This window comes from Mya arenaria, chromosome 6 (assembly GCF_026914265.1).
Source record: "Mya arenaria isolate MELC-2E11 chromosome 6, ASM2691426v1".
NCBI classification, from domain to species: Eukaryota; Metazoa; Mollusca; class Bivalvia; order Myida; family Myidae; genus Mya; species Mya arenaria.
Window position 1 is genome coordinate 68,641,338 of NC_069127.1, and position 19,629 is coordinate 68,660,966.

Below are 19,629 nucleotides of genomic sequence, written 5' to 3' on the forward strand. Positions count from 1 at the left end.
ACAATGGTGAAAGGCTCATTGTTGTGGGATTCTACTTTCAAAATTCCATACAAAGCGTATTCCTTCTCCATTCGGCATTCTAGAATACATACATTCATTCTGTTATAAACACTACGCAGTAGTTTTGCTATCAATGTATAAAAGCGGTTGAAAGGAATTGCTAATTTTACAATATTTGTCCGTAGAAAAAATGTTTCCTTTCTGGATTCTAGCTTGTGTTCACTATTTATATAAAGGTACAAAACCTATGGCACAAGAAAGGACCTAGCCTTTGATCAATGTGACTAGGGAACAAAACAGAATAAGATTTTAGCTGGAGGGTAATGGAAGGACGCTGCGCCCTGTCCTTCTTCAGTAGCACCCTTCTGCTCTCCTTGAGACCAAAATGTGCAACCTTCTGCCTACATAAAATTAAAGGCTTAAGACTGTCAAATAGTTATGGGTTTTTTTTGTTTAAAACGTATTATAAACTTATCAATACACTCTTTATACACATATTTGGCAGTTGAACCCTTAGGCTAATATTACTTCATTTGAACACAATTTCTAACTTGTTCTGCCAAATTCATAATGTTGATTTTCTTAAAAGCCCGACTCAATGTGCCCCTTTACACCCTGTCCATTCCCTGCAGCACACTGTCCACCCTGCATCGCCCTGTCCATTCCTTACAGCACCCTGTCCATATCCTGCAGCACCCTGTCCATTTCCTGCATCACCCTGTCCACCCTGCATCGCCCTGTCCATTCCTTGCAGCACCCTGTCCATATCCTGCAGCACCCTGTCCATTCCATGCAGCACCCTGTCCATTTCCTGCAGCACCCTGTCCATTCCCTGCAGCACCCTGTTCATTCCCTGCAGCACACTGTCCATTCCCTGCAACACCCTGTCCATTCCCTGCAGCACCCTGTCCTTTTTTTAAATCCTGACTAAAACCCTTCAGGTTCGCAATACACATAAGAAGCGGCAGTTATGTGCGACATTTGTAGTCAGCGGTTTCAAGAAACGAATCGATGTCATCTCCAGGACAATCCAGACCGCCTAGCAGGACGCCAAACTATCGCAAGGCTAAACCTTGGCCTTCGGGTTCTATAGGCACACGCGGAACTGCTCAAAATAACTTGATCATCATTTAAAGGCCTAGTTTAAGCCTTCTTTAATTGACCCCCCCCCCCCCCGTGTTTAGTACACGAAGTATGTGTATTGATCTTAATCTTTATTGCCCCATGCTGTCTATCAGATCTCAGATCTAAGTTTTATTCAAGAAATGAACAAAACATATTATTATACTACAATTTTAATTACAATGCTTTAGAATAGGAATAAGAGTGATATTTATTTTATACAACATGAATTAAATTAAATTATATATCACTTACATGCACGAATGTGTTTATTATAACAATTATAATAGGTTATGTAAATTGATATTAGAATCTCATGAAATCAAATGGTCTCCAAACGGTACTTGAAAACAGACCGCCCATCCAACGGGATCAAATACGTTCCCGATACCGGAAAGTGTTTCTCACACGCGACACATTTTCGTTCCAAAACAAAATTGCCATGTCACTGCGGATGGAATAGTGTTTATCTCCGAATGTCCTTATCTCTTTATCTTGGAATACATTTAGCACATTATAAAATGATTCCACAAAGTAAGTTTCAATGGGGTGTACATTAGTTCCTGGATGTATGTACACGTCTGTGCTCTGAATCGTTGATGAAAGAAGTTTCACTGCAGTGGAGTCTATTAGCACCTTTCTGCTGGGCATGTAATTTGTACCACTTCTACACCTCGATCCATTGGAACAGTGAGCGTGATTGTTCTGATAATGTTGCACAATGTAAGGCTGATATGGTGTCTTTTGATAGCTCATACTCTTTGTGTCAATTGTTTATTCTGTTGTATTTTAATTATTGATTATTATAAAAATACATATAATTTACTTTTGTGTGTTCTTAAAATTGATACTTAAATCCATTGTTAAAAAATGTGATATAAATGTGCCCAATGATGTATTAGAAGTTGTGCTTTCCATTGTCACAGATACATTTTAATGTACACATAGGTATATCTCGTATGTTTCTTTAAAGGACGTATCAGGATGTGTGTCATGTGTTCTTACCTATGTGTTCTTACCTATTTCAGTTTGATATAAAATAAGGCAAAGCGTTCAGAAAGCTAGCGGCTACCATTAAGATTGTCCACCTCTCACCAAAGAGACCATAGCTTCGAACCCCAACAGCGCCCGTGTTTATTAATTTCCGGAAGCTGAGTTTCGAGCGCAAACGTAGAAGATCTTCTTTTGAAAAAAAAAAACGTTTGGTATTAACAAATTGTTGATGTGACAAACAGCATATTGAACTCGTTGAAAATTCGGTCTAATATTCTCAATGAGTGCACGGATACTGTTTTTTTTTGCAGAGAAATTTGAGTCGAGAACGGTTTGCTATCTCATTTTTCAAGTTTAAACTAAAAAATATTTCAAACGCCTTATCGTAAAACAGTCAAAACATGAAACATGTATATATTGAAACAATTGGGACAAGGAAGTTCAAACCGGCAATCTAAAAAAGGAGCGGTTTTTTCCCGCATTCTTTTCTCCACCTCTTCTCCATCACTTGTGGTTTGGCGAGGAACGTTGCAGTACTGGTAGGTCGAATGATTATGTGTATGATATTCAGTACTTGTGTATATAAGTATAGTGTTATCATATTGAGTGATGTTGAAAATTGTCTCAAATCTATTATATTTCTGTTTTAATTGTATCTGTAACATTGCACCAAGTCTTGTTGCAACATGAATGTTTGAGCTTATAATTTAGTCTTATTTTGGTAACCGGGCTTTTCTTAAAACATAATTCGTTTATTTGTTAAATACACTTTTATATGTTAACACTTAACGTTTAAATGAGAAGAAAGTATGTTAAAGAGTTTATTTTGTTACCAGCCAATTGTCTTTGAATATAACATTTGTTAAGGACTATCTGTATGGGAACAATAATGAATTTAATAGGAATTAATGCATAGATAACATATAGTTGAAAATAGGATTTAAAATCTAGATTCAACAAGTTTTTTACATTTTTTTAAGATTTTGAAATATTGGAAAATTTGCAGAATGGTTTTCTATTTAACACATGTAATAAAGGTATATGTTTATGATTTATGAAAGTTTTTCACAATAATGAAAATCAATATAATGTCCAAGGTCCTTTGGTCAGGTAGACTTTTGATAAAATGTTATTCAGAATTGAAATAAACAAAAACTGAATTCGAACAATATTGATATTTAATCCAATTGTATTGCCATAATCATGCCATTTTTACGGCCTTTTTTTGCGACTAAATTGAAGTCGTGAACTGTTAAACAAATTGTATGCTTCATACTGAAGTGTTCTATGTACAACTGTCTCATTATACAAATCCAGATTTTTTCACGACCGATCATGCCCAAAATGATCCCTTTATATAATAAGAATAAAATTAATAGTTGCATGCGTTTTAGGTTGTATGCCGCTAGCCATGCAAACTGTTAAAACCGTAAATCGAAATCTACCATCGGCAAATCGACATAACGTTTTTAACATTTGACGAATTAATTCGCGCACGGGCGTATCAACCAAAGCGCTGTAAGGACTGCGGTGGGAAAAGACCTTATTTTCACTAACATTTACATCTAAATTACCTAGCTACCAATAAGCTTCAACAGCTACGGAGATGCATTCTGCATATTAAGTAGCTTGCTAAAAGAAGCTCTGTTATGTGTATTCATAATATTTAATTTGGTTAATATAGTGCGAATAAGCTGCGTTTTTGCGTCAATTATCTAATTACGCAATTAAAATCAAAGAAAAACGCATTTATTTTAATATCGACGACTTACAAAACGCAATATAATACGAAAATAGCTTCAAAATAAACACGTAAACGGGCCGCGGACGGGGAATTAGATTCCATCGGTAAAAAAAATGAAACTGGGTCATCGGATTCAGACAGGTTTATTCCTCGGAAATTTACCGGGAAATAAACATTGACCGTATTGAATATGCAATTAAATGCTCATTGGCGTAAAATATCAAACCAAAATGTTTAAGTAAAAATAAAATATTTCATTTTATCCTATAATCAGTTTTTATGGTTATTGTAATTCATTCATTAGTATAATTTCTATGTTTAAAATAGCCTTACTCGGCTCTTACTTGACATTTTTATTAAGATTGTACATTAAGTATGTACTTACACAAAATAATTGGTTATGCGACTGTGTCGCATTATATCATTTACTTGTTACTAAATGCATATTACACAATTTTACAATTAAAATCAAAGCGCTTTAAACGTTGACAGGCTTTCAACCTGCTATTATTTGTGAGTATAGTTATCTAATGTCGAATGGAACGGAAAGTTTATGAAAAATTCTCAGTTTGTCTCAGTAATTTTAGCCGAGAGTCTTGCATATGCATATTTATCACTGATTTAAATCGGTTCATTTTGTCCTCGAGTGACATAGGGCAATATCAAGATGCATCAATATATACAGGGGTATAGTATCCAGACGAATTTTGCGCAGAAACCTGTCACTTAAGAAAAAACAATTTAATCAACATGTAAAATGCATTTTGTTGGATGCATTTGGTTTAGCGGCCATATCCTGATAGTACATGTAATACTATTCCGTTAGGTATTCCACATATTGAATGAGTATTTCAAATGAGTAGTTCAAGTGACTGATACTCCATGGTTGAAAAATATTCAATTATTTGTGAATGAATTCATAAGCGTTCACTTTCCATATGTAAATGTTTATGTTTATTTGTTTTACAATTAAATGACAACGCTCACAAAACGTTTTGGGCTGGAGGCCTTTCGAAGCTTTAATACCTGCCGTCCACTAGGACCCCGAACGGTTCCCGAAAGCGGATTTCGCAAAATCGGAATGATTCGGCATGTCTTCACGATGTTCTGGAACCCTTCCGTGTCCTTCCTTAACACTTCTGGAAACCTTCGGGCCAAATCGGAATCGAAAAAACTTCGGCATCCAAATTTTAAAAGTTTTAAAATTTGGACGCCGAAGGTTTTATTCGGGCGGCTTCGGGTTTTTTGGAAAACCATCGGGAATCATTCGCGACGTTCGGGAACCCATCGCCATTAACTCGGCATCTTCGGAAAGCCGTCTGTGAGGCTTCTTAATCGGGCGGCCACTTCACGTCAGGCCTCTGGAGTATTTGGAATGGCCAGAACGTCATCCTTATAATCCTGGGGCAGAGCATTACACACTTCTGGGACGTAGTGGCATACACTTTCCGCAGCAACACGGAAGTAATATGCCAAGGAGGCCTACGTGTCCCCAGATGTCATGTACCCAAGCGTCATCGCAAGCTTTATGCCAGCAGGAAGGGCATTACGGAACCTGGTGTCCTTTTTCTAAATGCGAGGCGTTAGACGCTGGAGTATTTCGTCAAACATTGTTGGCGTGATCCTGAAATACTGTTTGAAGGATCTTCATCTCGGTGTTCTTGCATCAATGTATTGTACTGTCCATACTGAAGCCTCCTGTCGTCTGTGAGCCAGTGGCGGACCCACCATCGATGACGTCTTCTTCTCTGTCTCAAAAACAATGCCAAGGCAAGCAAGGCATCCATTTCAGCTTGGACTTGAAAGTTCGGCATCGTTTAAATACCCCGTCTTTCAACTCCGCAACATTTCAGCATTCCATCGCCAGCGATTCGGCTACTCTTCGGCATGATCTGCAATGTTACCGCAACCATTCTGCACGATCGGGAAACATTCGGGAACCGATTCCGATACTCTCGGTATTCTTCTGCGTCGCATTCGGCTACTTCGGACAGATTTCGGCATTTATACCGCAACCTTTCGTATGCCGCTCCCCGAATGCATGCGAATACATGCCGAACGGGCCCGATGGCAAAGCTCTGCCCATTTATTGATATATGATCCCGAAAGGTTCCAGAAACTAGCAATATTTTATCGACGACCCTTCTACGAAGCATCGGGGCTGTAGTGGACGGCAGCTATAGAGGGGCTGTACTCCGTATGATAAAATAGCCAAAAAATGATGAAAATTGTCGAAAACTGACGGGTTCGAACCCGGTCACCGACACATTTTTTTACATGTTGGTACTTTTTTTCTAACAATTATGATATACAAGCGTTACACATTCTATTAGTTAATTGTCCTGAGATTCGTTACAGAAAAAAAAACAATCTGGTGTACAGTCCCTTTAAGCGCTTTAATTTCTTCTTGCAGACCTTGATCTTCAGCCATGATTGTCCCGGCGTTGTTGTTAGTGACGTCAGCAGTGGCCCTCGCGGCTCCGTGAATTGAAATGACACAAGCAATTCAATCAAACTTCAGGGACCAACCAGAGGAATATCCGTTCGAAACCTTCAAAACCATGCACAGTATAGCATTATACTTTGTTCAAAACCTTAAAATGCCTTAAAAGCATTTTATACAGTTTTTGAATCTTTAAAATACAAGTGTACGGGGTTTATTGCCCGAAACCATAAAACTTAACAAGATGATATGAAATGGTTTGTCAAGATGATAAACAATGATAATAGGATACATGTTTGAATACTCAAGGCAAAAAAGTATCTTTATCAACTCTTATCTGAGAACTTCAACGGAACTCACTCAGATTTCATGCTGGTAACAATGTTTTAAGCCTTTGTTAAAAAGGAGTTATTTTGCTTATTTCACATTTTTTTAATACTCAATTGAACAGAATTTTGTTAATCCGAATCTTAAATAGTTTATTGTCAATCACGTACTTACGCCTTACGACAAGGGACTGCATTTTATTACATTTTAGAATAATTATTATGAATAGAGCTCTTATAACTTAAAATGCTTATCATTGTTACAAGCAATTTGGTCACGTTTCCCGCGAAATGAAGAAAATCGATGTATTGTACTATTAAACGTGAACGAGTCGCTTTAAAACAGCATCTGAACATAGTGTATAGCAAGAAACGGGATAAGAAACATCCATATACATACTGTGAAATCATTAAGGTTCGTGGGGCATTAATGTTCGTGGTTTTCGTGGTTGGGGGGGGGGGTCCACGAATTCAAGATCCCACGAAATATAGTCCTTTTAATCACTTTTTCAGTTGCCTTGTTATGTACATACTATGATATGTACGTACATAATATATTCTTAAGAGAGTTCGCAGTGTACATCGTAAATACCGAACTCACAGTATATCTTACTCTTATTGTTTTGTTTTATTATTTTGTATTTGCCTTAAACAAATAACAAACTAAATCAATTCATTGTTTTTATGAAAAAAAAATGACAGGAACACGTGCTGTAACGTGTACTATTCATGAACATCTCCAGGTTTACAAGATGTGCGTGTTGAATGTCGGTACTCGATTATTTTCTTTAAAGAAATATTTAATCGATTACATTGATTGCTTACTAGTATGTAAAATACTGTCAAAATGTGTTCTGCAAAACGTATACGGTTACACTTTTAGAAATATTCCTTGTACCATTCAGGTAAAAACTACAGCTCCCCTGCCGAGGAGACCAGAAGGCGGGAGATATTTGAAAAGAACGCTAAGCTTATCGCCGCTCACAACTTCTTTTACGCTGTGGGAATGATTTCATATTTCATGGACGTCAACCAGTTCTCAGATATGGTATGTGCAGCATGCGTAGAGCTTGAACTGTTTTATTAAAACATGGATATGAATCAGTTAGGGTAAAAGTATCCTATAGCATACGAACATAAGATTGTAAGTATCTTCCATGGTCGAAAGTGTAAGATAGGTTCATCCCGACCCGAGCGTAGGGTGTTTTGCGGTTGGGATGAACCTATCTAACACGAGCGGCTATGGTAGATGCTTTTCTCCCACCTCAGTTACACAAAATAAAGTAAAGATGTATTATTTGCTCGAACTCTTTTGCGCGTAGTGATAATGAATGCGTTTGGATATGTCATCATTCGTGGTTGTCATGGATTTGTGCGCAGTGATTCAGATAATGTTAATAGTCAAATCGGTCTTTAAATAGTTCTGAGGAGAGTGAAGCGTTATTTCTGGAATGGTACGTTATAACTGTTTTATGGTGACATTTGAAGCGAGAAATACTTAATTAGCGTGTGAGATATTGCCATAAGACAAGGTTTCCATAATGCTACAGACGAGTCTTCAACGAGGTAATTACAATGTGGTAACTATTAAAAAGGAGTTCAATACGGGCATTTTATCTTCGCCCGTGAGCAAGATAAGAATTTCTAGCATGGTTAAATTATTGGTTCTACTTATCTGAGGTGGAAGAAAAGGCATCTTATAAATGCATCTACGATATAAGCAATAAAACTTATCATGCAGAATCGGTATAACATTTTATAAATATCATATGGCAGCATTATAATTATTTTATAACAAAATTAAGTTCATAAAAAAGTTTTAATTCATTTGATTAAGGTAAACGAAATATAACATAAGAAAATAATCATATCTAGAACAAAATACCACCGTTAATTATGCTAAATTTCCTTCTAAAACAGACAGTTCCTGTCGTCTGGTGCTTATGTGTAAACATTCAATTGTGACGTCATTGCTGTATGTGTATTAGGGAGGCAATCACGCCATGATTTAGCTAAAATATTAAAGCAGTTATTTGCCCTTATATGACATTCAAAATGTCACTGCGGTCACATGACCTGACAGTGATTTTTCGCTCGGTCACGTGTCAAAAATGTTGCAAATGTTTCTGACAGTCAAAATATCTCTTTTTCGGGTAATGGGATTTTACCATTGTAGACAAAAGTGAGGTATAATAATATAAAAAAAAATCACATGGCTTCTAGTGTGACAGTACATATTGTCAACATGAGGGAAATACTGTTACCCGAGGCGAATCCGTTTATCTGATATCTTCTTTATGCTGATCGATTTCATATTCTCATTAAAATAATAAAAAAAATCTCTGCTTTCAACTTAATCATTCCGGTCGCCATGAAAATGATATTTTTTTTATAACAAGGAAGTGTTACTTGTCTGTTTAATATCGTTGTACATAAAAAATGAATGTGCCTTGGTTGATATGAACAAATTCTCTATCAAGTATGTTTATTACAATATTTCTTCTGGGGTCAGAGTCGGGGTCAACCCAAAGCTCACGGGCATTAAACACCCAAGTGTTTTGGATGTCAACAAAGATGAAAGTATGTTGAAACAAAAGTCAAGCAACTTAAAAATATTATAACGTCCGTGTGTATATTTATAACATTTGATCAAAATCACATTCCAAGAGTTTAAACAACGTTTTAGAAAGCATATTTATCCTAGCAGTATGTCCTTGATGTAATCTTACCCCTCTTCGTCGTCTATTGGGGAAGGTACTTGAGTCGAGTTAAGGCTTTGACGCAATCTCACCCGCGGTGGCAACGGGTTTTGTGTGTGTGTGTGTGTGTGTTTTTGCCAAAAAACGCGTTGTTGGTAGTGTAGGTTAATTCATAGAGATAATAACCGAGATCCTTTAAAGGCACTGTACACCAGATTGGAACCAAAAATGTTTCCTGTAACGAATCTCAGGACAATTATTTAATAAAATGTTTAAATGTTTTACTCTTTGCTATCGTATTAAATTGTAAATACAAATACCAAAATGTAAATTAAAATCGAGTCGGAGACCGGGTTCGAACCAGTGTCGCCAAAATTGCAGCCCAGTTTTGTATCCACTGTGCTACGAAGGCTTACCTTACACAGTTTGAATATCTAAGTTATAAACCTAATTTGGAAATATCACGTGATAACATCGACTAGCCAATCACGCATAAGGAATGCATTCTACTAGGTAGACATACCTAGTAACCTTTTTTAATGGAAAAATACGAAAAAAATTGCGAAAATAAATTAATTGCAAACTATGCGGTACTTCAGTTAGTAAGTTTCAATGCATTGTACACATCGATAGTTTATGTCAGTTTACGACAATTTTCTTTTTTTCGCTATTTCATCATATGGAGTACAGCCCCTTTAATAAAACAAAATCTGTCAACATCAACGACATTTTCTTTTCACCTTGACATGGTCTCATATCATAAACCACATTTTCTTTTCACCTTGACCTTGCCTCATATAAGGCTTGTGCACATTTTTACGACACCTACTAGAATAGGTTACCCCAGAGGAGACTGGTCCATTAACAGATCCAGGTGTGTGGGGGGCGCACCCCCTTCCCCCTATTTAAAATCGTTCAAGTTTACTTTTTACTTCAATGTAAGAGAACAAAGTAATAACATACGCCCAATATGCACGATTTCGGACAGGCAATTGTTATTTTTTAAGAGGGAGTACCCCCTAACCCCTCTCCCAACACTTTAAACAAAATCAATTTTTGTTCTGAGGGAGGGGCGCAAGTCAAAAGGTTACGCCCCTAAGTAACACCCCCTATAACGTCGAATCCTGGATCCAACCCTGTTGTCCTAAGCGTGCTATTCGTTAATCTAAACATTTTAGTGTGTCTTATGCTTCTTCAAACCTTTATGGTTAGACGTTTTCACAATGCCACATTTCGTATATATTATCTTACGTATTGTCCATATATATGGAGTACATGAAGTCTAAATAAATAGTGGCCGAATAATAAAAAAGCATATGAAGAATACAACAAAGAAGATATTTCTGTATTTTTCAGACTTCTGAAGAGTGGCTATCGCTCTACACAAGCCCTCTACCCGATTACACCAACACCGGAAACGAATCCACCTTCCTTCCACCGGAGAATTTTATTGCCGCTCCAACTGTTGATTGGCGTAGGAAGGGATACGTAACGCCGGTTAAACACCAGGTAACACATTCAACTACATTTGGAGTATTCTACAATAGTTCTACTAATTTTATCTGCACGTATACGCACAGTCCATTTGCAAAATCTACGTATATTTATAAATATGTTATAAATATGATATACTATTATAAGGACATTGTCTAAACAATTGCCGCTGGAGTTTGCATATAGCAATTGTGTACGTAAGTAGATCAAATCCCCTAGTACGTGTGTTCTAATCTCTCTTTTTCTGCCAAAGATGCCAATCAGATGGTCAATGCATTTTGCAGTTTGTCTAAACATCCATAAGATATTCTTTTATCCCACCTCAGATAAGTAGATCCATTAATTTAACCATGCTAGAAATTCTTATCTTGCCCACGGGCGAAGATAAAATGCCCGTATGGAACTTCTTTTAATGGTCACCACATTGTAATTACCTCCCTTGTTGAAGACTGTCGTCTGTAGCGCATCATGGAAACATTGTCTTGTGGCAATATTTAGAACGCTAATTAAGTATTTCTCGCTTCAAATGTCACCAGAAAACAGTTTTCACGCACCTTTTAAGAAATAGTGCTTCACTCTTCTTAGAACTATTTAAAGACCGATCAGACCATATATATACTCTGAATCACTGCGCGAATATCCATGACAACCATGAATTATCGCATATCCGTACGCAATTATTTTTACTAAGCACAAAAGAGTTACAGCAAAAAACATACATTTTTACTTAATTTTGTTTAACTGAGGTGGGAGAAAAAGCATCTACCATAGCCGCTCGTGTAAGATAGGTTCATCCCGACCCTCGCGCAAGGTGTTTTGCGGAAACTCGGTAAACCTCGTTTCCGCAAAACACCCTACGCTCGGGTCGGAATGAACCTATCTTACACTCTCGGCCATGGAAGATACTTTTAATATTCACTTTTCCTGGCCATTTACCTGGCATTATGGTCTAGGCCTTTTTTCTAGCACTATGGGTGGGGCCATTTACCTGGCACTATGGGTGGGGCGATTTACCTGGCACTATAGGTGGGGCCATTTACCTGGCACTATGAGTGGGGCCATTAACCGGGCACTATGGGTGGGGCCATTTACCTGGCACTATGGGTGGGGCCATTTACCTGGCACTATGGGTGGGGCCATTAACCGGGCACTATGGGTGGGGCCATTTACCTGGCACTATGGGTGGGGCCATTTACCTGGCACTATAGGTGGGGCCATTTACCTGGCACTATGAGTGGGGCCATTAACCGGGCACTATGGGTGGGGCCATTTACCTGGCACTATGGGTGGGGCCATTTACCTGGCACTATGGGTGGGGCCATTTACCTGGCACTATGGGTGGGGCCATTTACCTGGCACTATAGGTGGCACCATTTACCGGGCACTATGGGTGGGGCCATTTACCTGGCACTATGGGTGGGGCCATTTACCTGGCACTATAGTGTGGGCCATTTACCTGATACTATAGTCGGGGCCATTTACCTGGCACTATATTGTGGGCCATTTACCTGGCACTATATTGTGGGCCATTTACCGGGCACAATGGGTGGAGCCATTTACCAGCATTTATCGGGCACTATGGGTGGGGCCGTTTATCTGGCACTATGGGTGGGGCCATTTATCGAGCACTATGGGTGGGACCAAACAATGACATATGCACTTGACTGGGCTCTATCGATGGGGCTATTTACCGGGTACTTTTGGTGGGGCTATTTATCGGTCACGTTGGTTGGGACCAAACAACAATAATCTATATCAGGATTATAGTACAACCACACCATCTATGACTGTTAAAAAATAGACGAACTTGTACTTGAATCTCCGGTAAAGCACTAAATTCTGGATGATAACTAAATAGATGGAAAGAAACTGTTTTACATCATGTTTGACATGGCTTTGTTTTCTGTTTGTGAACCTATGCAAGGTTTGTACTATTATAAGAATCATAGTTCATAACTTCATTTTTAGGGGGGTTGCGGTTCCTGTTGGGCATTCAGTTCTGTAAGTAATCAATATTTCTTGATTGCATTTAACCACTTTAAACAATAGCGTATTTAAGGTATTCAGCATAACACAACTTGCAATGATTATAGCTTAATAATACTTGGTGTAAATTATATAAGAGCATATGAAAATGTTCACGTCCATTGTATATGCTATAGGTATGAAAGTTTGAATGCATTGTGGGAATAAATGGAGTGGAATATTAGTGTGACGGCACTTACATTGGCAACATTGCTTATGGTTGTTACAAGGGTTGATTTTCTATAGACGGGGTCCCTTGAAGGACAACACTACAAGAAGACGGGAACATTGGTATCTCTGAGTGAACAGCAACTTGTGGACTGCTCCCGTTCCTATGGTAACCATGGATGCAGTGGCGGCTTTGTGAACTTGGCGTTCGACTACATTAAACGTGCTGGCGGTATTGAGGGCGAATCAGACTATCCATATCGGGGACTGGTAAGAAATCAGTTTACCAAATATGTTGTTGTTCCTTGCCTGGACCGGGCTATACTAGACCGAGCTGAAAAAGTAAAAGTTAGATGACATGACTCAAAATATTAAGAATTGTCGTCCAACGTTAAACAAATTCTTAAATATAGAGCCTAGTATCGTGCTGTTAAAAATGCCTTTTTGTAACACTATTGCATTACAATTGGTCTAGACTAATCATCCTCTGACTTCATATTTCAGGATTTGTCCTGCAAATTCCTAAAGTCTAAGGTTAAAGCTACCGTAACCGGAAGCACTATGGTCCCATCCACAGGCATCTGAATCATTGTTTGTCACTAAAATGTTGTTTAAAACCATTTTGGGTACATACAATGAGATAAACAACACATCTGAAGATATTTAGTGTCTTTCATATACAAAAAAGAAACAAGGTATGTAACTCAAACTTACCCGATTTCACGGTAGAGTCCAGTTTTATGCAAATTTCTCAACCAACATAAAAACAATCCATTTTTAAATAAGTGACATGGAAAGAAGAGTCAATTACCTTTAAAATGGTGTGCGATATGTTGGTATAACTATATTGTCTTTAGACAAGCAAGCATAATTCAATGTCCAATTCTCGTGTTTTTCTTTAGTCGGAAAGAGTACAGCAAATTCAGATCGTCAATTTTCCCCATGTAAACAGTGCTAAAAACAGACCTATTGAAGTTATTTTATGCTTCAGTGTACAGATAAATTAATTCCATTCCTTTATATCACAATAAGACTAACACCACAGTTTAAGAAACAACCGTATCAGTCTTCAAATTAAATCCACTTTAAAATTTTGTTTGAGGCGGACATTTTCCTGACAGCGCTCAGATGTTTCTGATCAACCTCCAAAGAAGAGTATTTGACCCAGCCAAGCTTGTGTGGCTCACATTCAAGCCGGTACAAAGATGTTAAATGTACATGTCAATGACATCATCTGGGCGCTTGTGGGTAAAATGGCCAGCTGCCTACGAAATTTAAAGAGGATTTAGTTTAAAGACTGATACAGTTGTTTCTAACATTGTGATGTTAGGGTTTTCGTGATATTATGGAATGGAATTAATTTATCTGTACACTGAAGCATAAAATAACTTCAAAAGGTCTGTTTTTAGCACTGTTTACACGGGGAAATTTGACGATCTGAATTTGCTGTACTCTTTCCGACTAAAGAAAAAACACGAGAATTGGACATTGAATTATGCTTGTTTGTCTAAAGACAATATAGTTATACCAACATATCGCACACCATTTTAAAGGTAATTGACTCTTCTTTCTATGTCACTTATTTAAAAATGGATTGTTTATATGTTGGTTGAGAAATTTGCATAAAACTGGACTCTACCGTGAAATCGGGTAAGTTTGAGTTACATACCTTGTTTCTTTTTTGTATATGAAAGACACTAAATATCTTCAGATGTGTTGTTTATCTCATTGTATGTACCCAAAATGGTTTTAAACAACATTTTAGTGACAAACAATGATTCAGATGCCTGTGGTCCCATCAGGTAGCGAGTTCGCGCTCCAGGCGGCTGTAGCATCCGTGGGCCCGGTGTCTGTCTCTATACACGCCACCCCATCCTTCCAGCACTACGCCGGGGGTTAGACTAAGCATATTTTGAAAATGAAACTGATTGTTGGTTTATACTACTAAGAAATAAAGGTTTTATATAATCAAATAATGTTATGTAAACGTAATTCTTAATTCAATATACATGTGTACTAGTATTCATGTTGAAATGCATGAACATGGAATGTACACACTTTGGAGTTATGTGTGTAGTTATGAGCCATGTTTATCTTTTAACAACATACATGGCTACCTACAGCAACGATCTGTATGATCAATAGTGCCATTCGGAACTCCACGGCCATTTTCTATCGAAAACAACCTCGGAAGTATATGGACTGTCAACAATGTCAGAAATCTGAACACTTTAACTACGCTGCAAGATGATCGCGTAGTAATTTTAATTTAGCAGTTAATCTTAATGACTTAACTCTTTGGAGTCTTAATTTTGTTTGCAATAATACACCTCACTGGCAATCAATTTTAACTTATATATATAAATACACGTTAAAATACATTTAATTAATAATATTATTCAAAATTTTCCGAACTGCTTCTACGATGTACCGGCATACATCCGGGGTTGTTTTCGATAGAAAATGGCCGAGGAGTTCCGAATGCTTGAAGTGTATGCAATATACGGTGGTATAGGGTGGCATACGTGTTATTTTTACAGTATAACTATATGTGTGTTTTACTGTCAAAATGCTCCAGACTACCTTATCAACCATGTCGTGTGGTTTCTCAGTGATATATTTTTTAAATGAGAAAGACATTCTCATAAAACAATGAAAAATAGTTGATTAAGTTCATTTCCTGGTTGCAAACAAAATGCAAATATATTTTCTTAATGTATCTGCAATCCCCTAAGAGCCTAAACATTGTTGATTGGGAAGTTATGATTATGTTGACACAAAAACATGACGGAAAATGCAAATGTTTTTTTATTGGAAATATGATATAAGTTTCATTTATAAAATTTGCTCATCTCCTAATAAGAGCTACATATGTTGCAACGGATATATGTCTTATGCTTGCTTAATATTTATATTAAACCTAAAACTAAATAAAAACATATATTTTAAACATTTTTGTTTCGGTCAAACGAATTTAGAACTGTGGAAGCTAGCTAGGCTCTTAGTTTATATATTTGTAAACTATATCACTTTATATTATCTATTCCAGGTGTGTTCAGCGACCCAACATGCTCACCCTCAAAGTTGAATCACGCGGTGTTAGTGGTTGGGTACGGCTCTTTCCAAAAGGACTACTGGCTCGTGAAGAACTCGTGGGGCAAAGGCTGGGGCCAGGGGGGATACATCTGGATGGCCCGCAACAAGGGAAACATGTGCGGCATCGCGAGTTTAGCCATATATCCGCAGGTGTAACTTAATACATCGGCGGCGTCACCCATAGTACAACACTACTTTGCAATATATTAGTAGTTGTTTGGAACTAGTTAACTCAAAGTTTGACAAGCAGGACCATGAATAAGAATTTCTTGTTTATATAGAACATTTCATGTTTTGAAAAATTGTAGACTATCGATAGTCAAACACTTGACATAGAAAACGTTTAGAAAATGCAAATCATATTTGAAAGTATGCCATAGGTGCATTAGCCACAACAAAATGTATTATACCACATGTTGTTTCTATTATTTGTTATAAAATTTGTGGAATCTTTTTTACAATGGGTGTATATGTTTATGACACAACATCAATACTAGTATTTCTTTTCTTTATGTTTGAAGCAGACATGTTTGAGATATGTTTTTATGTCAACTGGCAATACATTCCATTATTTGTATATACATTAAAGAAATGTTTTCTTTGCCATCACATGTTTGAAGATCAATACAGATTTTGATCTAGTGGAAAATGAATAGAAATCCATGACATACACATATCTTTCTTTTATATATAGCACTTATTAATAACAATTTGAAAAAAATACGTATCTGTTTGTTTCAATTTTCAAAATTCAACAGAGAGATTTTGGCAAGACGTACTACGGCTATAAACTCTTTCTCTTGATCCTTAACCATATAAATCTCGTAGGAGAAATTCTTTTTACCGATTTATACTTAATATAGCCAAAATATTCTTGGGAAGGCTAAACCCTTGACCCGCCAAACGCCGTAAAAAGCCCTCTAAAGCCAAATCCTTGATCCGTCCATGACATGACCAAATTCGCCAAACGCCGTGAAAAGCCCTCTAAAGCCAAATCCTTGATCCGTCCATGACATGACCAAATTTGCCAAACGCCGTGACAAGCTCTCTAAAGCCTAATCCTTGATCCGCCCGTGAGTTGAACAAATTTGTCAAACGCCGTGACAAGCTCTCTAAAGCCTAATCATTGATCCGTCCATGACATGACCAAATTTGTCAAACGCCGTGACAAGCTCTCTAAAGCCTAATCATTGATCCGCCCGTGAGTTGAACAAATTTGCCAAACGCCGTGACAAGCTCTCTAAAGCCTAATCATTGATCCGCCCGTGAGTTGAACAAATTTGCCAAACGCCGTGACAAGCTCTCTAAAGCCTAATCATTGATCCGCCCGTGAGTTGAACAAATTTGTCAAACGCCGTGACAAGCTCTCTAAAGCCTAATCATTGATCCGCCAATGATTTGACGTATTTTGTCAAACGCCGTGACAAGCTCTATAAAGCCTAATCATTGATCCGCCAATGATTTGACCTAATTTGTCAAACGCCGTGACAAGCTCTCTTAAGCCTAATCATTGATCCGCCAATGATTTGACCAAATTTGTCAAACGCCGTGACAAGCTCTCTAAAGCGAAATCCTTCACCCGCCAATAATTTGACTAAATTTGCCAAACGCCGTGACAAGCTCTCTAAAGCCACACCCTTGAACCGCCCATAATTTGACCAAATTTGTCAAACGCCGTGACAAGCTCTTTAAAGCCTAATCATTGATCCGTCCATGATTTGACAAAATTTGTCAAACGCCCTGAAAAGCTCTCTAAAGCCAAGTCCTTCACCCGCCAATGATTTGACTAAATTTACAAAATCGCCGTGACAAGCTCTCTAAAGCCACATCCTTGAACCGCCCATGATTTGACCAAATTTCCATACGCCCTGACAAGCTTCCTAAGGCCAAATCATTGATCCGCCCATGATTTGACTAATTTTGTCAAATGCCTTGACAAGCTCTCTAACGCAAAATCTTTGTTATGCCCATGCGTTGACCAAATTTGCCAAACGCCGTGACAAGCTCTCGAAAGCCACATCCTTGAACCGCCCATGATTTGACCAAATTTACCAAACGCCGTGAAAAGCTCTCGAAAGCCAAATCTTTGATCGATCCCTGATATGACTAAATTTGCCAAACACAGGTAGGAATTTTCTTTATCCGGACCGGAAACAAATGATATTTTTTCTTGAATACCTTAAATTGATTGATGAAGCAATGTGTGCCAAAAAATAATCGCAGAATATGCATTTGTGTAGGTCAAAAGGTTGACCTCATTATGTTCGTCTAAACATCACGTTTTCGATTATTATATATTCATTTTGTAGTTAAATTTCATATATAAATATATATTCGATCGCGCTCTATTGGAATGCCGTTTTTTACGTTCCGTTCAAGAAATAAAAGGTGGCTCATTGTTGCGAGTGACTCATCTTATATAGCATGGGAGTTCCAGCACGCCCGATTTCACCGAAAATGCCTATCCGGTGTGTGGGAAAAGAGTAAGTTATGGACCAATTAACTACTAGTAGTTTAAACCACCATGAAGCAAACTATTGTTTCGCTGACAATTCCAAGGTGGTGACCCAAACTTGTATACATGTATTTTGATGCGCGTGTGGTCTGTGTTGTTTTGTATATTGTACGTCTCTCGTTTAGCGTCTGTGTCTGCCTCTTTAAAGCTGCATTCTCACAGATTTCCCATTTTTACCAAAAAAAAAATGTCTTGGAAAGAGGAAATTTTTGCGTAGATATCTGCCAACCAATCGTATAAGATTGCAGAAAAAAAAATCAGATCGTAGATTTTCATATTTCCGTTCGAAAAATTATGTTTTATGGACTAACGGTTTAAGAAATATGTATTAAACATCAATTTTTGAACTTACATATAAAAATCTGCGGTCTAATTTTTTGTCAGCAGTCTTATTTTACTAGTTTCCATGGAGTTTAGCAAAAATTGACTCGTTCCAAGATTTTTTTTTTAAAAAGTGGTCAAAACGTCCAATCTGTGAGAGTGCAGCTTTAATAGCCGCGTACCTTTATACAAGCTCTTCAGAAGATTGTTCGCTGCTGGCCATGTCAACGTTCCTTCAAGTTTATTATTAGTATTACTATCAGTACAAGACACAATCACAAATGTTGCGCACAGTTACCTGGTATTTGGACTGCAGTTGTTGCCGGTCGAGCTAACCCAGGTATCCGATTCGAGCTATTTGGTCCCTGGGTTGATGAATTGTTCTGTCAGTGAATTAAAAACAACAGCATTGTTCTCTATGATGCCCAAATTCAACAAATAATCCACATTTGTTCGTATATTTTTTACAAATTACATTTTTAAGATTTCATACAATCCTGATATATTAAAAAATGTCATATATAAAAATATAGACACAAGTAGATTTTTTTTTGTGCATCACAGTTTACATTGAATTTTATCTTAACACAAACTATGAGCTTTTTTTTTTGGGGGGGGGGTGTAGGTCATTTAAGGCAAATGAGTTAGACATGGTTATGTAAACAATTTAATAAAACTATTTT

At 37.5% G+C, this 19,629-nt stretch overlaps 1 protein-coding gene across 1 annotated transcript; it reads left to right on the forward strand.

The window, feature by feature from the left end:
• The first annotated feature begins 2,583 nt into the window (after window positions 1-2,583).
• Window positions 2,584-16,548, forward strand: LOC128237461 (procathepsin L-like). The gene is made up of 9 exons (XM_052953021.1): window positions 2,584-2,654; window positions 6,273-6,427; window positions 7,534-7,676; window positions 10,684-10,836; window positions 12,790-12,822; window positions 13,093-13,284; window positions 13,519-13,578; window positions 14,798-14,909; window positions 16,064-16,548. The coding sequence occupies exons 2-9, from the start codon at window positions 6,352-6,354 to the stop codon at window positions 16,264-16,266; spliced, it is 972 nt and encodes a 323-aa protein (XP_052808981.1). The 5' UTR covers window positions 2,584-2,654; window positions 6,273-6,351; the 3' UTR covers window positions 16,267-16,548.
• Window positions 16,549-19,629: the final 3,081 nt, after the last annotated feature.

Coding starts and splice junctions, on each gene's coding strand:
- LOC128237461 (XM_052953021.1), top strand. CDS start 6,352: ATGACACAAGCAATTCAATCAAACTTCAGGGACCAACCAGAGGAATAT. Junction 6,428..7,533: donor AACCTTCAAAACCATGCACA/GTATAGCATTAT, acceptor TGTACCATTCAG/GTAAAAACTACAGCTCCCCT. Junction 12,823..13,092: donor CCTGTTGGGCATTCAGTTCT/GTAAGTAATCAA, acceptor GATTTTCTATAG/ACGGGGTCCCTTGAAGGACA.